Below are 13780 nucleotides of genomic sequence, written 5' to 3' on the forward strand. Positions count from 1 at the left end.
GGTACAGAGTTCTCCCTTTTTTTTTTTCTTCCCTTGAAATGAAACCATGTATCTTTGTCAGATTTTTGATGGAGTTATCAGCATGCTGATTCCCAGCCCAAACACCCTGAGCTCATTGCAACTCCACGAAGTTACTAGAAGAAACTTTCTGAAAGTTCCAAGAAACTTTACATTAATGGAAATATATTTAAGAGCTAGGCCAATAAAAGTGATTAATATTAGGCAAACAAATTAGCTTTCCAGGTGACTACTGAAGTACCACTTCAAAGGGGTGATATTTTGGTTTTCAGAAGAAATATTTATGCTTTTTAGCTTTTTCCTTGTTTTGTCATCTTAGTAATTTTTTTAAAATTTCAACAGATCCCATGGGAAAAGCAGAATGTTTAGAAATAAAACTGGAAAAAAATCAGGCTTTTTTTAGAATTATCTTGAGACATAATTTAAGAGCTAATACCCTTTTAGTCAAAGTTCATACAGAACTCAGAACTGCAGCAACTGTAGGCTAGCTACTACTTAATCACAGTCTCCCTGGATTATTTACTTCTCTCTTGATGACACTTTATAGTGACAATTCAGGAATAGGCTGATTTGTAACACTGTAAATCAATGTTGTTTGTGATGTGGATACAAGAACACAGAACTTGTCCTTTTTATCCCTCTATTTTTTATCTCTGGCTGCAATCTTTATTTTTATTTAAATTCTTCTTGCTTCTTTTTAGGAAGACCAGCTGGATTATATTGGCAAATACCTCAGGAAGGCAGAACTAATTGCTCCAATTATTACTGGAAAGCCAGGTGGGAAATTAGAATGTGGGACCAATTGAGGATAGCTAAAACATACTTAGACTTTAGAGAGGAAGCTGATAATGCTTATGTTTATGAGGCTGCTGTTGTTTATCTTGACTCACTTTTTTCAGTGTGGGTTTTAGGCATTAGTAGCAAGGCTATTCCTAGCTTAAGGGAGCATGTATAAAATATAGACTTCTTTTTTAAAAAGAGGGAGGATAAGGACTACTGTCAGTGCAAAGGCCTGATTTATTGTTAGGGATCCTCTGTGACAGAAGAGTATATCTGGTCTTTTCAATTCTTAAAATCAACATATGACAGGCTATCTGCAAGTGCTTTCAGTACTTGTGTTCTTATTTCCTTATGTCCTTTTTTTCCTCTGTAATGTAGCAGCTGCTCATGTGAGAAATTACCCTTGCTGGTATTTTCTGCTTTAAATTTTGTTGGCATTGATTAAAATTATGCTGTCAAGTAGTAGATGTCAGACCCTTGGTAGAAGGCAATGGCAGAAATCAAGGTTGTGATTTTATATTAAAGACAGTTTAAACAAAGTCAGGTTGAATTTTAGCCTTTTTATTTATAGAGATAGTAGAGAAGTTTGGCAATTCTTCTTCTTTCAATTAGATATCTTCCTGGGAAAGGATCACATTTTAATCAGTAATATTTTATTTCACAAAAAGACCTCTTCTACATGTAAATCAGAAGAGCAATAGGACTATAAAAGCAGATATTACAGCCACTAAAAATGGATTTAAAAAAAGAGATTAACAGGTTTATATTGCTCTTGAGGAAAGACAATGAGAAGGTACAGCAATTACTTTTGCTATGTACATGACATGAACCCAAAATCAAAAAATGCAATTCAATCACTGTTCAAGTCACTGTTGGCAACATTTCAGATTGTTTGTATTTCCCTTTCAATCCATGGATCAATATCCATTACAATCAAGTTAACAGTCTCATACTTGGTCAATACAAGACTTTGTTGATTCAAGAAAAATACTTGCAAGTCCAGACTTTTTCCAGGTTCTCATACATTTTAGTAGATGTTAGGATTAAATGTGCAATAATCCTGAATTATTTGAGTTATTGGGAAGGCAGAAAATGTCAAAGATAGTATTTGACCTAAATAGGTGATGCTTCCTGTGGTTTTGAGATACCAGTCTCAAAAGGCCTTAAAAAGAATTGGATCAAGCCTTGGTCCAGAAACATGGAACTATTCTCTGCTGTGGTGAAAGTGACTGCTTCTGACTTGGTCATTTATTGCTGATCTATATACTGTTAGGTATACTGTTAGTTATACTGCTAGGAGTCAGGAATCATATTACAGAAGATAAAAATTTTCAGTCCAGTTCAGTTTAACTAAATTTAAGAAAAACAAATACGTGCTAGTTTATGATTTGTAGGTAAATTGAAGATTACTCTTGCTGTAACCTTCAGCATGTAAAGGCACAGTTCCTCTGTCTATTCAGTCACTTCCTGACATAAATATAGGAATGAGCAGTTGTATGCTATGTAAAGATACTCTCAATTTATCTTGGAAATAACAGTTCTCAGATTCCTGCTACCCAGTACTATACATGTGACATTCTGATGTTGCTTCAGTAGTTGAAACAATCCAAAGGCAAGAAACTAAAAAGGAAGTGGAATTTTCCTGGCACAGAGTTACTGACTTATCTGTTCAAAACACTGGATGAAGTGTGAGAAATGTGGGTGCCTGATGCTCCTAATCAAAGGTACAGAAGAAATCACTGCTGAAGGAGGGAAATGTTTTTATTTCTGTAAGTGTCAAACACCTGAATGGGCAGCAGTTCCCAGAACACCACTCACACTGAGCAGGCATAGTTGCAGTTTGTGTGTTGAACCCTTCAAAAATCATAGTCAACTCTTCCATATCAAAGAGTCATAGAATGGTTTGGGTTGGAAGGGATCTTTAAAGATCATCTACTTCCAAGCCCACCCCATGGCAGGGACACCTTCCACTACACCAGGTTGCTCAAACCCCCATCCAACCTGTCCTTGAACCCTTAAACCAGGGTTAGGGCATCCGTCACTTCTCTGGGAAAGCTGATCCAGTGCCTCATCACCCTCACTGTAAAGCATTCTTTCTTATATTCAATCTAAATCTACTCTCAGTTTAAAACCATTGTCACTGTAGGCCCTGGTAAAAAGTTTTAGTCTTTTTTATAAGTCCCCTTTATCTATTGCAAGGCCACAACAAGGTCTCCCCAGAGTTTTCTTTGCTCCAGTCTGGACAGCCCCAACTCTCTTAGTCTGTCTCCATAGGAGAGGTGTTCTGTCTCTCTGATTGTTCTAATGCAAAAAAGTTTCTCATCTGCAGTAAACCTCCTATTTTCAGCCTGGAAAACCCAGACATCAAAGTATAGATTTGTGCATATGCAAAAGTATTTTCAAATCTCAGTAACTGTATCATAATTATCTGTCAATACATTTCTTCATCTTTCTTTTTCCTCCTCTTGTAACTTTCTGGTCAAAGGTCTAATATTAGGATATTTTTCACTGAACATCCTCATAAGGACTAATATTATACTTCTGATTTTTCAACCTTTGGATTTAAAAGAAATCAAATTGCTAATTTTTTAAGGTGTGAGATTCAGCAAGCCCTTAGTCTGTTCTCAATCATACTACAGTGAGTCCTGTGGTTTAAAGAGTGTTACTCTAGCCTAGTTAAAGAGCAAGTAAAAGGAGAATGAATTCTTTTTTTGAGTTTTAATTTCTTTGAAGAATGTGGCATTACTTAGCTGTGCCTGTTCTGTCTGTTTCATGACTTATTTGACTCAAGAGAGCTAATCCACTTATTGCTTCTGGGTACTCCTCTTCAAGAGACAGTGAGATACAGTTGCAGGACAATTTGCTCCAGGGTCTATTCTGTGCAGAGAGGACGGATGAAAATTTCACCAGGACTGTTCAGAAAGCTTTAAAGGAACACTTACAAGTCAAATGATTCCCAGTCACTCTCTTACAGAGGTCATGCAACTTTCCAAAATGTTATTAGAATGACTCCCTAGAATGTTTTAAGGTTTCTGTGGTATTTTGAATATTTTTCTCAAAAATAAAGATTAGACTGCCTTAATTATTGAAATATGGAGATAAGAAATTAAACTTTTAAAACTGAATTTCTTAGTTTGGATGATGAACCACAGAGCTCAAAAATTAAGAAAAAAAGGGTGTTTTTTATCTCAGATTACACTGAATAGGTTAAATAAACCCCCCAGTACTGTAAAATTTGTCTGTTAAAATATGATCACAGAGCATGTTTGGGGCTTGTTGTCATTCTGTTTGCTTTTTGGGTTTTTTTTTCTTTAATCTGTAATTTAGGCAACTAATAGGATGAGAAAAAAAGAAAAAAAAAAGGAAATCCTGAAAGACTTCACTAAAGGTTATACTAAATAAGTGCATATCTCTACTGTATCATCTTGTAAAAGTTCAGTAAGTACGTGTGCACTGTTAGAGTTTGAAATAGTACAAATATATTCCTTCTGTTGGCCTATGAAAATATACCTACTGGGGCTTTACTAGAACACTCTGAAAATTTCTGTTCAGGTTCAGTCATCTGTAGAGGCAGATAGTTTCTTACATAGAGAACTTGGTTTTATTATGGTCAAAGGATGAGGCTCAAAGGACCACTGGAAAGATCACAAAGGCAGAACAGTGAAGAGATGTTTTTGGTATTCAGGACATAGGTATTCATGGACTGGAAGGCATTTAAAAAAAAAAAAAAGGTAAAAAGCCCCACTCTCTTGGAAGATGTGGGTGAGGTACTACACTCTTCCTATAGAAAGATTAGAATTTTCTGACCGAAAATTCTCACAACAATAAGGCCAGCCACAGAAGATGACAGAAGCACGGTGAGTACTCATTCCCTCAAAACCCCCCTGAAAAATTCCTAAAAGAGTCTTTGTTTGAGATGAACCTCAGTGCTTATAATGATTGAAGAATGATATTTTGCATGCATATAGAGTCTTCAAAAGGGGACGATCCAACATTTCAACAACAATTTGTATGCTATTTGTATCTATATATCTCTTCTACTAGAAATAATGGCCTCTTGGGATTACCCAGTAAAGTCACACTTTTAAAATGTATGAAAATCATTTTTCCCATATATTTTTTAAATGGATGAATGGTTGGTAGGTGGAAAATACCATCTGGAACCTACTGGCTGAGCAACTTCATAGGACAGATAGACCAATCATGATCTACAATTGAATCAAGATATTAATCACGTGCTTTTAATTGTTAGTTTCAATCCTTACATAGGTGCAATTGGGCTTTTTGTAATGTCTATAACACTCCAACCATGTAATAAGAAATCTTTGTACAAGGTATATTGCACTTTCTGAAACAAATACAGAAATTGGCTTGCATAACTTAATGAAATGAAGACCACAATATGTATAATAAGATTTGCTGAAGCTTAAGAAGATGAAGTATTTCATCCACCCAGGGCAGAATGCCCAGAGTAAGATAGCATGCAACAATGCATATCATAAAAATACCTAATACGGTGTCCAAGAACAAAACTCTGACTTTTTTTATATTATTGAGTAGGAAAAAAATACAGAATATGACAAGATGATATATTCAGAGAAACAAAGATTATCATAGCCATAATCACAGTTGTTTATATTGACCATTTGGTTTTGTCAGCAAAGTAAATAGTACTGTTTTCCAGGATTTACTTGTAGTTGTACTAATACAGGTTAATAGCATAAAAACTATTCCCAAAAAACATTAACACAAGTGGGCCAACAATTACAAAAGGAGCATTTTTTTCCTGATGATTCCTCTTATGTAAATGCCTAAATTTTGATGTCATACTCTCGTGAGCTGAACTCAAACCCTCTTGCTACAGTTTTGGTTCAGACGCCTAGAAACCAGTTTTCATTGACATTTGAGATCCTACCTTGCTTTGGTCAGCTACTGGTCTTAAAGATCCTCTAAGTCCCCTGCCATATTTGTCAGGCCTGCGTGAATGACTTGGGTGACTAAAACATTTCACGTAGCAGCAGATCTGCATGTTCAAGCAACTAAATTGATTCTGCACCATTTTAAAGAGACTAACCCACTGGGTACTTTTTACAGAAGTTATGCCCCAAGAATATTTGAAAATGTAAAAAAAGAGTACCAGTATTAAAAGGTTTTAAATGTAACAGTAAGTTATTATTTGCAAATAAGAATACAAATGTCAGCTATGGGAGCTCTCTACATTTAATGAAAAATGGGAAGGAATATTTACTTCCACTTAATTGCAGAGCATATCTGGTCCACAACACAGATAAGTGAACTACAGAAAAGACATGGTTTTAAGATTTTCATTCATTTTTATTCATCTATAAAGACAATACCGCAATAAATCTGTAATACTGAAGTAATTCTCAGTTAATCTTGAGTTCCTCTAAATTCTGAACAACTTCCCCAAAATATATTTACATGCTGAAACTGAAATGCTTTTGAATTGTTTTCCAGCTTTTAGTTTAATTTATCCTTTGACCTTTCCCCTCTAAGTCAGCTACAAATCAGACACTAAAATCCAGGCTGGCTGCACCAGCTTTTCTCAATGGCAAAAAAAATCCTCAACAAGAACCACTCATTTTATCAGACTAGGAGTTGTAACACTTAGAGTTCTCAAGGTAGCAGAGGTGAATTGCATCATAAGTGAAAATTAGGGAATTGCAGCTCTTGAGTTATTTGCAAGTTTTGAAGACAAGAAGAAACATTATTTTGGAAAGGTAATTTCAGTGACCAAATGTTGTATACACATCTTTCAGAATGTTTCAAAAGGTGTTTTGGGTATTGTTTGGTTTTTTTTGTTTAGGTTTGTTTGGGTTTTGGGGTTATTTAATAATGCAAATAAGAAATGAAAATATTTTGTATTTTTAGGCTCTGAAATTTAAGATCCAAGACAGAACCTAAGGGGCAACTTATGATGAACAAAATTATGAAAAGATATTTTTTTAGAATTATAATTCTGGATAAAACTCATCAGGACCAAAAAAAAATTAAAATTCCCAACTTCTTATTTTCATCCCACCATTTCTCTTTTAAAAAAACAGATATTTTTTTCAAATGCTTAAATATACTATTGAGAAATTGAAGATTGATAAGCAGATTATCAAAATATTTTATATTTGATAAAGCAGATTATCAAGTATTTTTGTATGATGAATACTATATATGGAAATATTTAGTAAAATGCATATACACAGGTAAGGATTCTTGCTTTGGAAAAGAGAGCTTTACAGATCTACCTGTAAATTCTAATTTGATTTCTTCAACTCTGTGGAATGTCAGACTGCTTTTACCTCAAATATGGAAACAGAAATTATTTCCCCATGTATAGAGATTCTAGAAACCTGAAAAATGTTGATTTTTTTAAACTTATTTAAGATCAATTTATCAATTATATGTATAAATTTCAATGTATAAATTAACAAATATCTCAAAGCTGCATTAAAATCAATCTAAATGATAAAGGTCTTATTTTAATAAAATGAAGTTCATGATAATTAAGTTTTATATTTGAGGTCAACATAAACATTCACTTGAAAGAACATACCTTATATGTAAAGGGAAATGGAATTTTTATAATGTGTCCTTCAGTACGAAACACTCTTCATTTTCATGTAATGAAATCCATCATTACACACAAAAAAGATAGCCACATTCCCTACGAAATTTTGAAAGTCATTCTCAGGCACTTTCCAGCTCCAATATTACAATATCTCCTTCTTTGTCAGCACCACATTAAGACCAAAAATAATCTCTCAGGATTTCCCAATCCAATAAAGGCTTCATTATCGTGCATCTGCATTAAGTGCAGCAGCCAAGCCTGCTCAGCTAATATTTTTATTTAAAATTAATGTTTTATGTAAACACTAACATTAATAATTGCTTTATGAAGTAAATATTCTAAAATGTTATAAAAATAAAGCCTGATAGGCATTAGATATTTCCTTTGAATCCAATAGTATTGAGTCAGCTCCATACTTTGTATTTTTTATTTGAAAAGCAATGAACACCAGAAGACAGATACTATTATATATTATTCATTGTTATCTAACTATTTAATTACTTTAAATAAACAGGTAAGACACCATTCTCATTTGAACTGAAGACTCATTACATTGGTGTTCTGTGTAAAGGGCCCCAGAGAAAATTAAGGTCAGGATTTTATTCTACAATACAAGGAAAGCATAGACTAATTTTTCATAGCAAATGAAGTAGGCATATCCTTCCTACAAACATGGGGTACCACTGTAGAGCTGTTTGTATTTCTTTTTACCTTCTGAATCGGTTACTCCCACTCCCGACTGCTTTACTGGTTCTTGTCCATTCTGGCTCATCTTCCCTCTGTTAAAAGATATAGTGGTTGTCATCAATAAAAGCATATAGAGATGGGAGCTAAAACAATGATACACTTAAGCCAACAAGGCTTGGTTCTTTTAAAAATATTATCTTTTTGTCTTTTGAAGGCAGCTGCAATCACATCTTGCTAAGCCTGTACATTCTTACAGATTGGGTCCATCAGGTTCTGTCTGCTCCCTGCCCCACAACAGTCTGGGGCTACATATCTTCTCATTTTATCTTCTTACAGTCAACAGTCAAATATAAAATAAGCAGTCACAAAAATTGATATTTGGTCTACAACACCATTACTTCAAAGGTAAGACATATTTGTGGTTGTTCTTAAATGATTGCTTTACTTTACAGTTTTGATTTAGCATAAGAAACAATTCTGAAGACTTACATTAATCTTAAAGTGAGTGAAATAAACCATGCTCTGGATTTCCCTATTTTCCTGCATTTTATGTAGAAAGAACCTGCATCAGAATCTTGATGTCTATTTTTAGGCAATGAAAGTTAGGTAAAATACAAGCTATTCTTAAACATACTTGTTGCAAGCTCTAAGACATGATTACAGTCATTCTCAAACATTTGTGCTTCTAGTTTTCTTTTTCCCTTAGGACTCCGAATGCTGTGATTGAGACTATAAGGCATTATCTTCAGTTGCATGTGATTCCTTGGGGCTTAAAGGGTCATGACTGTTCTTTGCTATTTGTGAGCCAGCTTCATGTCTGAAGTTGTTTAAATTCATAGGGAACTAAAAAATTAGTATAAAATCACAGTTTTTAAAGTGATTTTTTATTCAGTTTTAACTGAAAGCTATTATTTTCTTCTTCTGTAGGTAATGCTTCATAAATCATGACAAATATGATGCAAGAATTATTTGTCCCAAGGGTTGTATTCCTTATACATTGTTCAATTGCTTTTCACCTTTGCATTCAAAATAAATTTAATTTTACAGACATTGTACTGCTATAAAGGGTTACACAGGACAAAAGCATAGAGAATCTGGTCTCTATCAGAGATAAGAACATGAGTAGCTTTCAGGGATATTACAACTGGATAATAAGAGTATTTAAAAAAAATCCAGAATAGAAAGACTTTACGAGATATATTCAGATGTGTGTAACTGTATATAATTATTAATTTCCCTTGATAGTTATAGCTATTTAATACTGGCAAGTATTCTAATTAGTTACCTCATCAAACAATTCCCACGGTGTCACTATTTAATTATTTTTTTTTGCTTCAAGACTAATTGTTCCTGTGGTTAAAAACACTTGGATTAAAATAAAGAGTTTAAAATTCAGCATAACCAACAATTTCTATTCATAGACCAGAAACTTAGTCTAAACAGGGAGCTTATAACCAAAAAGGTTTTTAAATGCCAAGATACCTAAAAATGTTTAGCCTACTTGATACTTCACACCCAAATTGTGATGAGCTGTTGTCTTATAGATGTGCTGAATTACAGTACAAGGTCAGAGTCCCTGACGTCATTATCAAGCCAGTGTGAAAGCAAATCTTGAGTAATATTTCAATCATACGTATATTCAGATAATTAAGACTTTTTATACAGAATTCAAAATGGAAACAGTTATCTATTTTAAACATCATCTCCATGAATGATCTGATTGTAAACAGTTGTTTTGTTATTCATTTTCATTATATTACTATGTAAAACCCTGGAGACTAACATGAAAAATGAAGCAGGTCCTGTCTGTATAAATTTCCTGTGTAATTTTAAAGACTCTGTCTAACATCAGCATATAAATAATTTACTTTAAAATGCCATAATAAAAAAAAATAGTGTAGGATAAAAAAAATAAGAGACCTGGATATATTTTATTTAATTAAATATGATTAATGAAAACAAAGTGCTATAAGTGAAAATCTGAAGCTGTGGATACTTCCTCCTGCTTTTCAGTGGAAGTGGGGCTGATTTCAGGCTTAAGAGACCAATGAGTCTGTCAGCCAAATAGCAAGTAACTGTAGATACTGTCACAGTGCCAGCCAATACATAGAAAATTATGTTATTTAGACTCAAATTTGGCATATTTGAGCTGAAAATTTCTGTTGAGAGCTCCATCTTGTGTTTCTCTGCACAAAGATTTTAGGCATCTTTACTTTTCTCACTAGGAATGACAGCCCCGTATTTTTCTTTTGAGGTTGTCAGAGACTATTAAAGATCATCTTTTTTTCCCCCTTTTAGCCTAGAGAAACATGAGTGAAAAGTCCAATGAAAATCAAACAATTGGCACCCTAAAGCCTGAGCTCACGTAATCCTCCTAGAGTCTGAAGGTGAGGTTGAAGTCTTAGATTTATCTCTATTTTCCCTTTAGTTACTAACAAGCTGTAGACAGATACCATTTGGCTTTATTTTTGAAAATGATAAATACTCAGAAATATCACAGTTCTAGAGAATTTTTACTTCAAGTTTTTCTAGGAAGCTTAAGTCTTTTGTGACTAATAGTTCACCACTTCAAGGGAAAAGCAAAAAACTTTTGTTCCAGAGAAAAATATTGAATGACTCTTGCAGACAATGAATGAACAATGACCACCAAATAATATTTTGAGAACAACCAATCTATAATTTTTTTTTTTGGCCAGAATCATTAACCTGATCAGAAGTCACTTCCTCCTATCAGGGAATATAAATGAAATTGCTAAGTGACAGTGCATGCTGACAGAGTTGAGGGGAAAAAATCCTGGCAAAACTTTTCTCTGTGGAGTACTTAACTGGGTAAGAGATTTTGAAAGTTAAATAATTTTAAAGGATCATTACACTGATAGTAGATGGATAATTCCTACAGGGACTCTGTACCAAAAAGCTTTTTCCAGACAAGAACTGAGAAATTCTACTGAAACTCCTAAAACTTGGGAGAAGTTGGGCTATATCCAGAGTATGAGTTCCACTCGCACTGAACACCTCTTCATAGAAGGAGGAAAATCTGCAAACTTAAACTAAACTTTCTCAATCCTACAATAGTTGTACTTTTAAAACATAAGTCAAGTCCATCTCTACACACTTTCATCAAAGGCTGAGACTAGCACATCTCTTGTGTGACAAGAAGAAATTCATGAGGTTAAGACAGAGGTTTGGTTGGTTATTAACAATTCAATGTTCAACAGAGCAGAATAAAAGGATGAACTCTAGGGAATTCTCCCCACTTAGCTGCTCTTCTACTGCATAACTCAAGTCTGCAGAGGACACTACAGAAAATGACTGACAAGTGAAAGTGCTATAAATTGTGGATGGAGGATACAGTATATTAAAGGAAAAGCCTTACATTCTCGGGATGGGAAACAGATTATTCTCTCCTGTGGCACTGCTGCTGCCTTCGCTATCCATGCTGTATCCACTGCCAAAACTACTGGCTGATGAGCCAGTGGAGACAGAACTTTCTGCAGGTCGGTGATTAGTAGACCTTGCTGTACAGGGCAGGAACAGTGGGTTACTAAAACACTTGTAACATATCTGTACCACTGACATTAAGAAAAAATGTAATTTATCAAAATCACATGCTGCAAACACTTTCACTTTTATATTTTACATTCAAATACTGCTTTATCATCTTTTGCAGATGAGATTTTTTTTTCATATAGAATAAGGTGTTCTAAACCAAATAGTACACCACCATATTGTTTTCTCCAGTCATGTTAATAGTTCAAATTAACAGCCTGAGGGAAAAAAAAAAAAAGGGATAGAATGATTAACACTGCTTTTCTGATTAACGTGACAGAAAACCAGTTATTCATCTGAAACATTTCATATGATAATCTTGTAAAAATGAAAGCCCCAGTGGGCCTTCCTCACATTCCTTGTGAAATGTTCTTTGCATTTGGTGATTTTGAGGAGTTTGCACAGATGTGTAAGCACACAATCTATGGTCACAGAGAATAGATCCCCACCCCTCTTCAGACATAACACAGCTATGCATTATATTTCTCAACTGCTCCTACCCAGCTGGATCTCTCTTACTACATGCATAGAATTTTAATGAACATATTTTGATGGGAGATGCCTTAATCTAATTTAAGACCATTTGGTGTTAGTAGAGCATACGTTAGTTTCACTTCAGGTTGCCTTATTTTGTGTTTTGGACATTACTGCACTACATGAACAAATCATCCAGTATTTGGCATTTAGCAAGTTGAGAAATATAAACGAAAAAGGACACGGTGAAATTACACATAGCAATTAATACAGGAACAATAGAGTAACTATTCTCATATTGAATAACACAATTGTCTGGGGATATTAATACAGATTTGGGGATTTTCTTGCTAAATGTCCTTGAATACATCTGCTGTTGTCATGTTCCATCTACTTCAACCTACTGAGTGTATACACTGAAGCTAGAAAATATTGTTTTGCAAAGTTATTTTTTTGTGAAGACTTAATGAGGTTTTATGTTATTTTGCTGAACAGTGAAACTTCTACGTAGGCAGTTAAAAGTGATTCTTCCTTAAAAAATAAATTAGTCAAGTATCTAACTGGAAATTTAATAAGAGCCAGAGCCCCAACAGTGTCTTACTTTAAAGTGGCAATCAATATTTTTTATGCATGACTAACTGAATAATATTTTTAGTGAAGACTGTTGCATGCTGCCTGACATGGGACCAGGAAGCTGAGTGTAACTCCTCAAACATAATGAAAAAGCAGGTGAGTAATTTGAACTAGAAGCAATGAACAAAGCAATTCTTGTATCATCAGTCCTTGGGCAAATTTTGAGCTAAGACAGACCTCTTACTCTCCCAAGTGATTCTTCACTGGTAAACCAAACTGTCACATAATTTTTTAATCTTTACAACTCTATTAGTCTCCTTTGTTCCACTATTGCCCACAGCCAGAAGTGTAATCTGTCAGTCTACGTTGTTTTCAGATCAAATTATTCTTTAACTCTATACCATTATTTTATACAACAATCATAGGCTGCCTTCTTGGATGTAAATAAATTTTAAAGTCATAATGTTATTAGCAGATACTCTCAGTATCTCACCTGGAGGAAAGACACCCATGTTTTTCCAGAGACAGCCATCTGGGGTGTCTGTGTGCAGTGGTGGTTCTATCCCTTTCAGCTGGTGGTACTGTGAGTGAATTCCTATGCCTGTGCTGACATGTCAGCAAAATGCTGCTGAGAAACGCTGGGCAAGAGTGAGATTTCAGAGATGAGAGGTCTATCTCTCCATTATAGGGTATTATTGCTAGTTGACCTGTATTCAACAGCCTGAATTGTGTCTCTCATGTCTGTCCCAAACTAATTCATAGCCTCAGTTCTCATCATGCTTACATGACCTGTATGTCTCTCAGTGTTTTCTGTTTGGAATTCTGAGGGTTCCTTTAGGTTGGGTTGTTTTGTTGGCTTTTTTTTTCTTTTTTTTGCCATGGTGTGAAAAATGCCTCACAGGTGAGTACAAATGGGAGATCAACAGATCTGCAAAACCCACAGAAGCCAACACAGTATTGTGCCAGCATAGAAAAACATCTTCAGTCCTTCCCTTAGGCAGGATATTGCTTAGTGTAGCATATATCTCCACCATAACATATGTGGCCTGAACGGATCTTTCATATCTGGGCTTTGTTTTTATTGACTTTGCTGTAAAAGATAGTGTCTGAAGTAAT

The 13780-nt window shown here is 34.6% G+C and overlaps 1 protein-coding gene and 1 long non-coding RNA gene across 13 annotated transcripts in view; one reads left to right on the forward strand and one right to left on the reverse strand.

Annotated features, from left to right (window-relative positions):
• PCLO (piccolo presynaptic cytomatrix protein) overlaps positions 1 to 13780 on the reverse strand; it is a 329242-nt gene that overhangs the window by 37124 nt on the left and 278338 nt on the right. For all 3 annotated transcript variants that reach the window (XM_048300868.1, XM_048300870.1, XM_048300867.1), the window contains 2 exons: positions 11445 to 11586; positions 8093 to 8160 (listed from right to left, as the gene is read on the reverse strand). In XM_048300868.1, the coding sequence (XP_048156825.1) occupies positions 8093 to 8160; positions 11445 to 11586 (210 nt within the window). The remainder of the gene's footprint in view (positions 1 to 8092; positions 8161 to 11444; positions 11587 to 13780) is intronic.
• Positions 1 to 13780, forward strand: part of LOC125324684 — a 44352-nt gene that overhangs the window by 17947 nt on the left and 12625 nt on the right. For 5 of the 10 annotated variants that reach the window (XR_007203084.1, XR_007203082.1, XR_007203083.1 and 2 more), the window contains one exon: positions 720 to 12820. This is a non-coding gene — a long non-coding RNA (uncharacterized LOC125324684). The remainder of the gene's footprint in view (positions 1 to 719; positions 12821 to 13780) is intronic. The other 5 variants (XR_007203090.1, XR_007203091.1, XR_007203087.1 and 2 more) reach the window with 5 other exon arrangements.

The sequence above is a fragment of the Corvus hawaiiensis genome, chromosome 4, assembly GCF_020740725.1.
Source record: "Corvus hawaiiensis isolate bCorHaw1 chromosome 4, bCorHaw1.pri.cur, whole genome shotgun sequence".
NCBI lineage: Eukaryota > Metazoa > Chordata > Aves > Passeriformes > Corvidae > Corvus > Corvus hawaiiensis.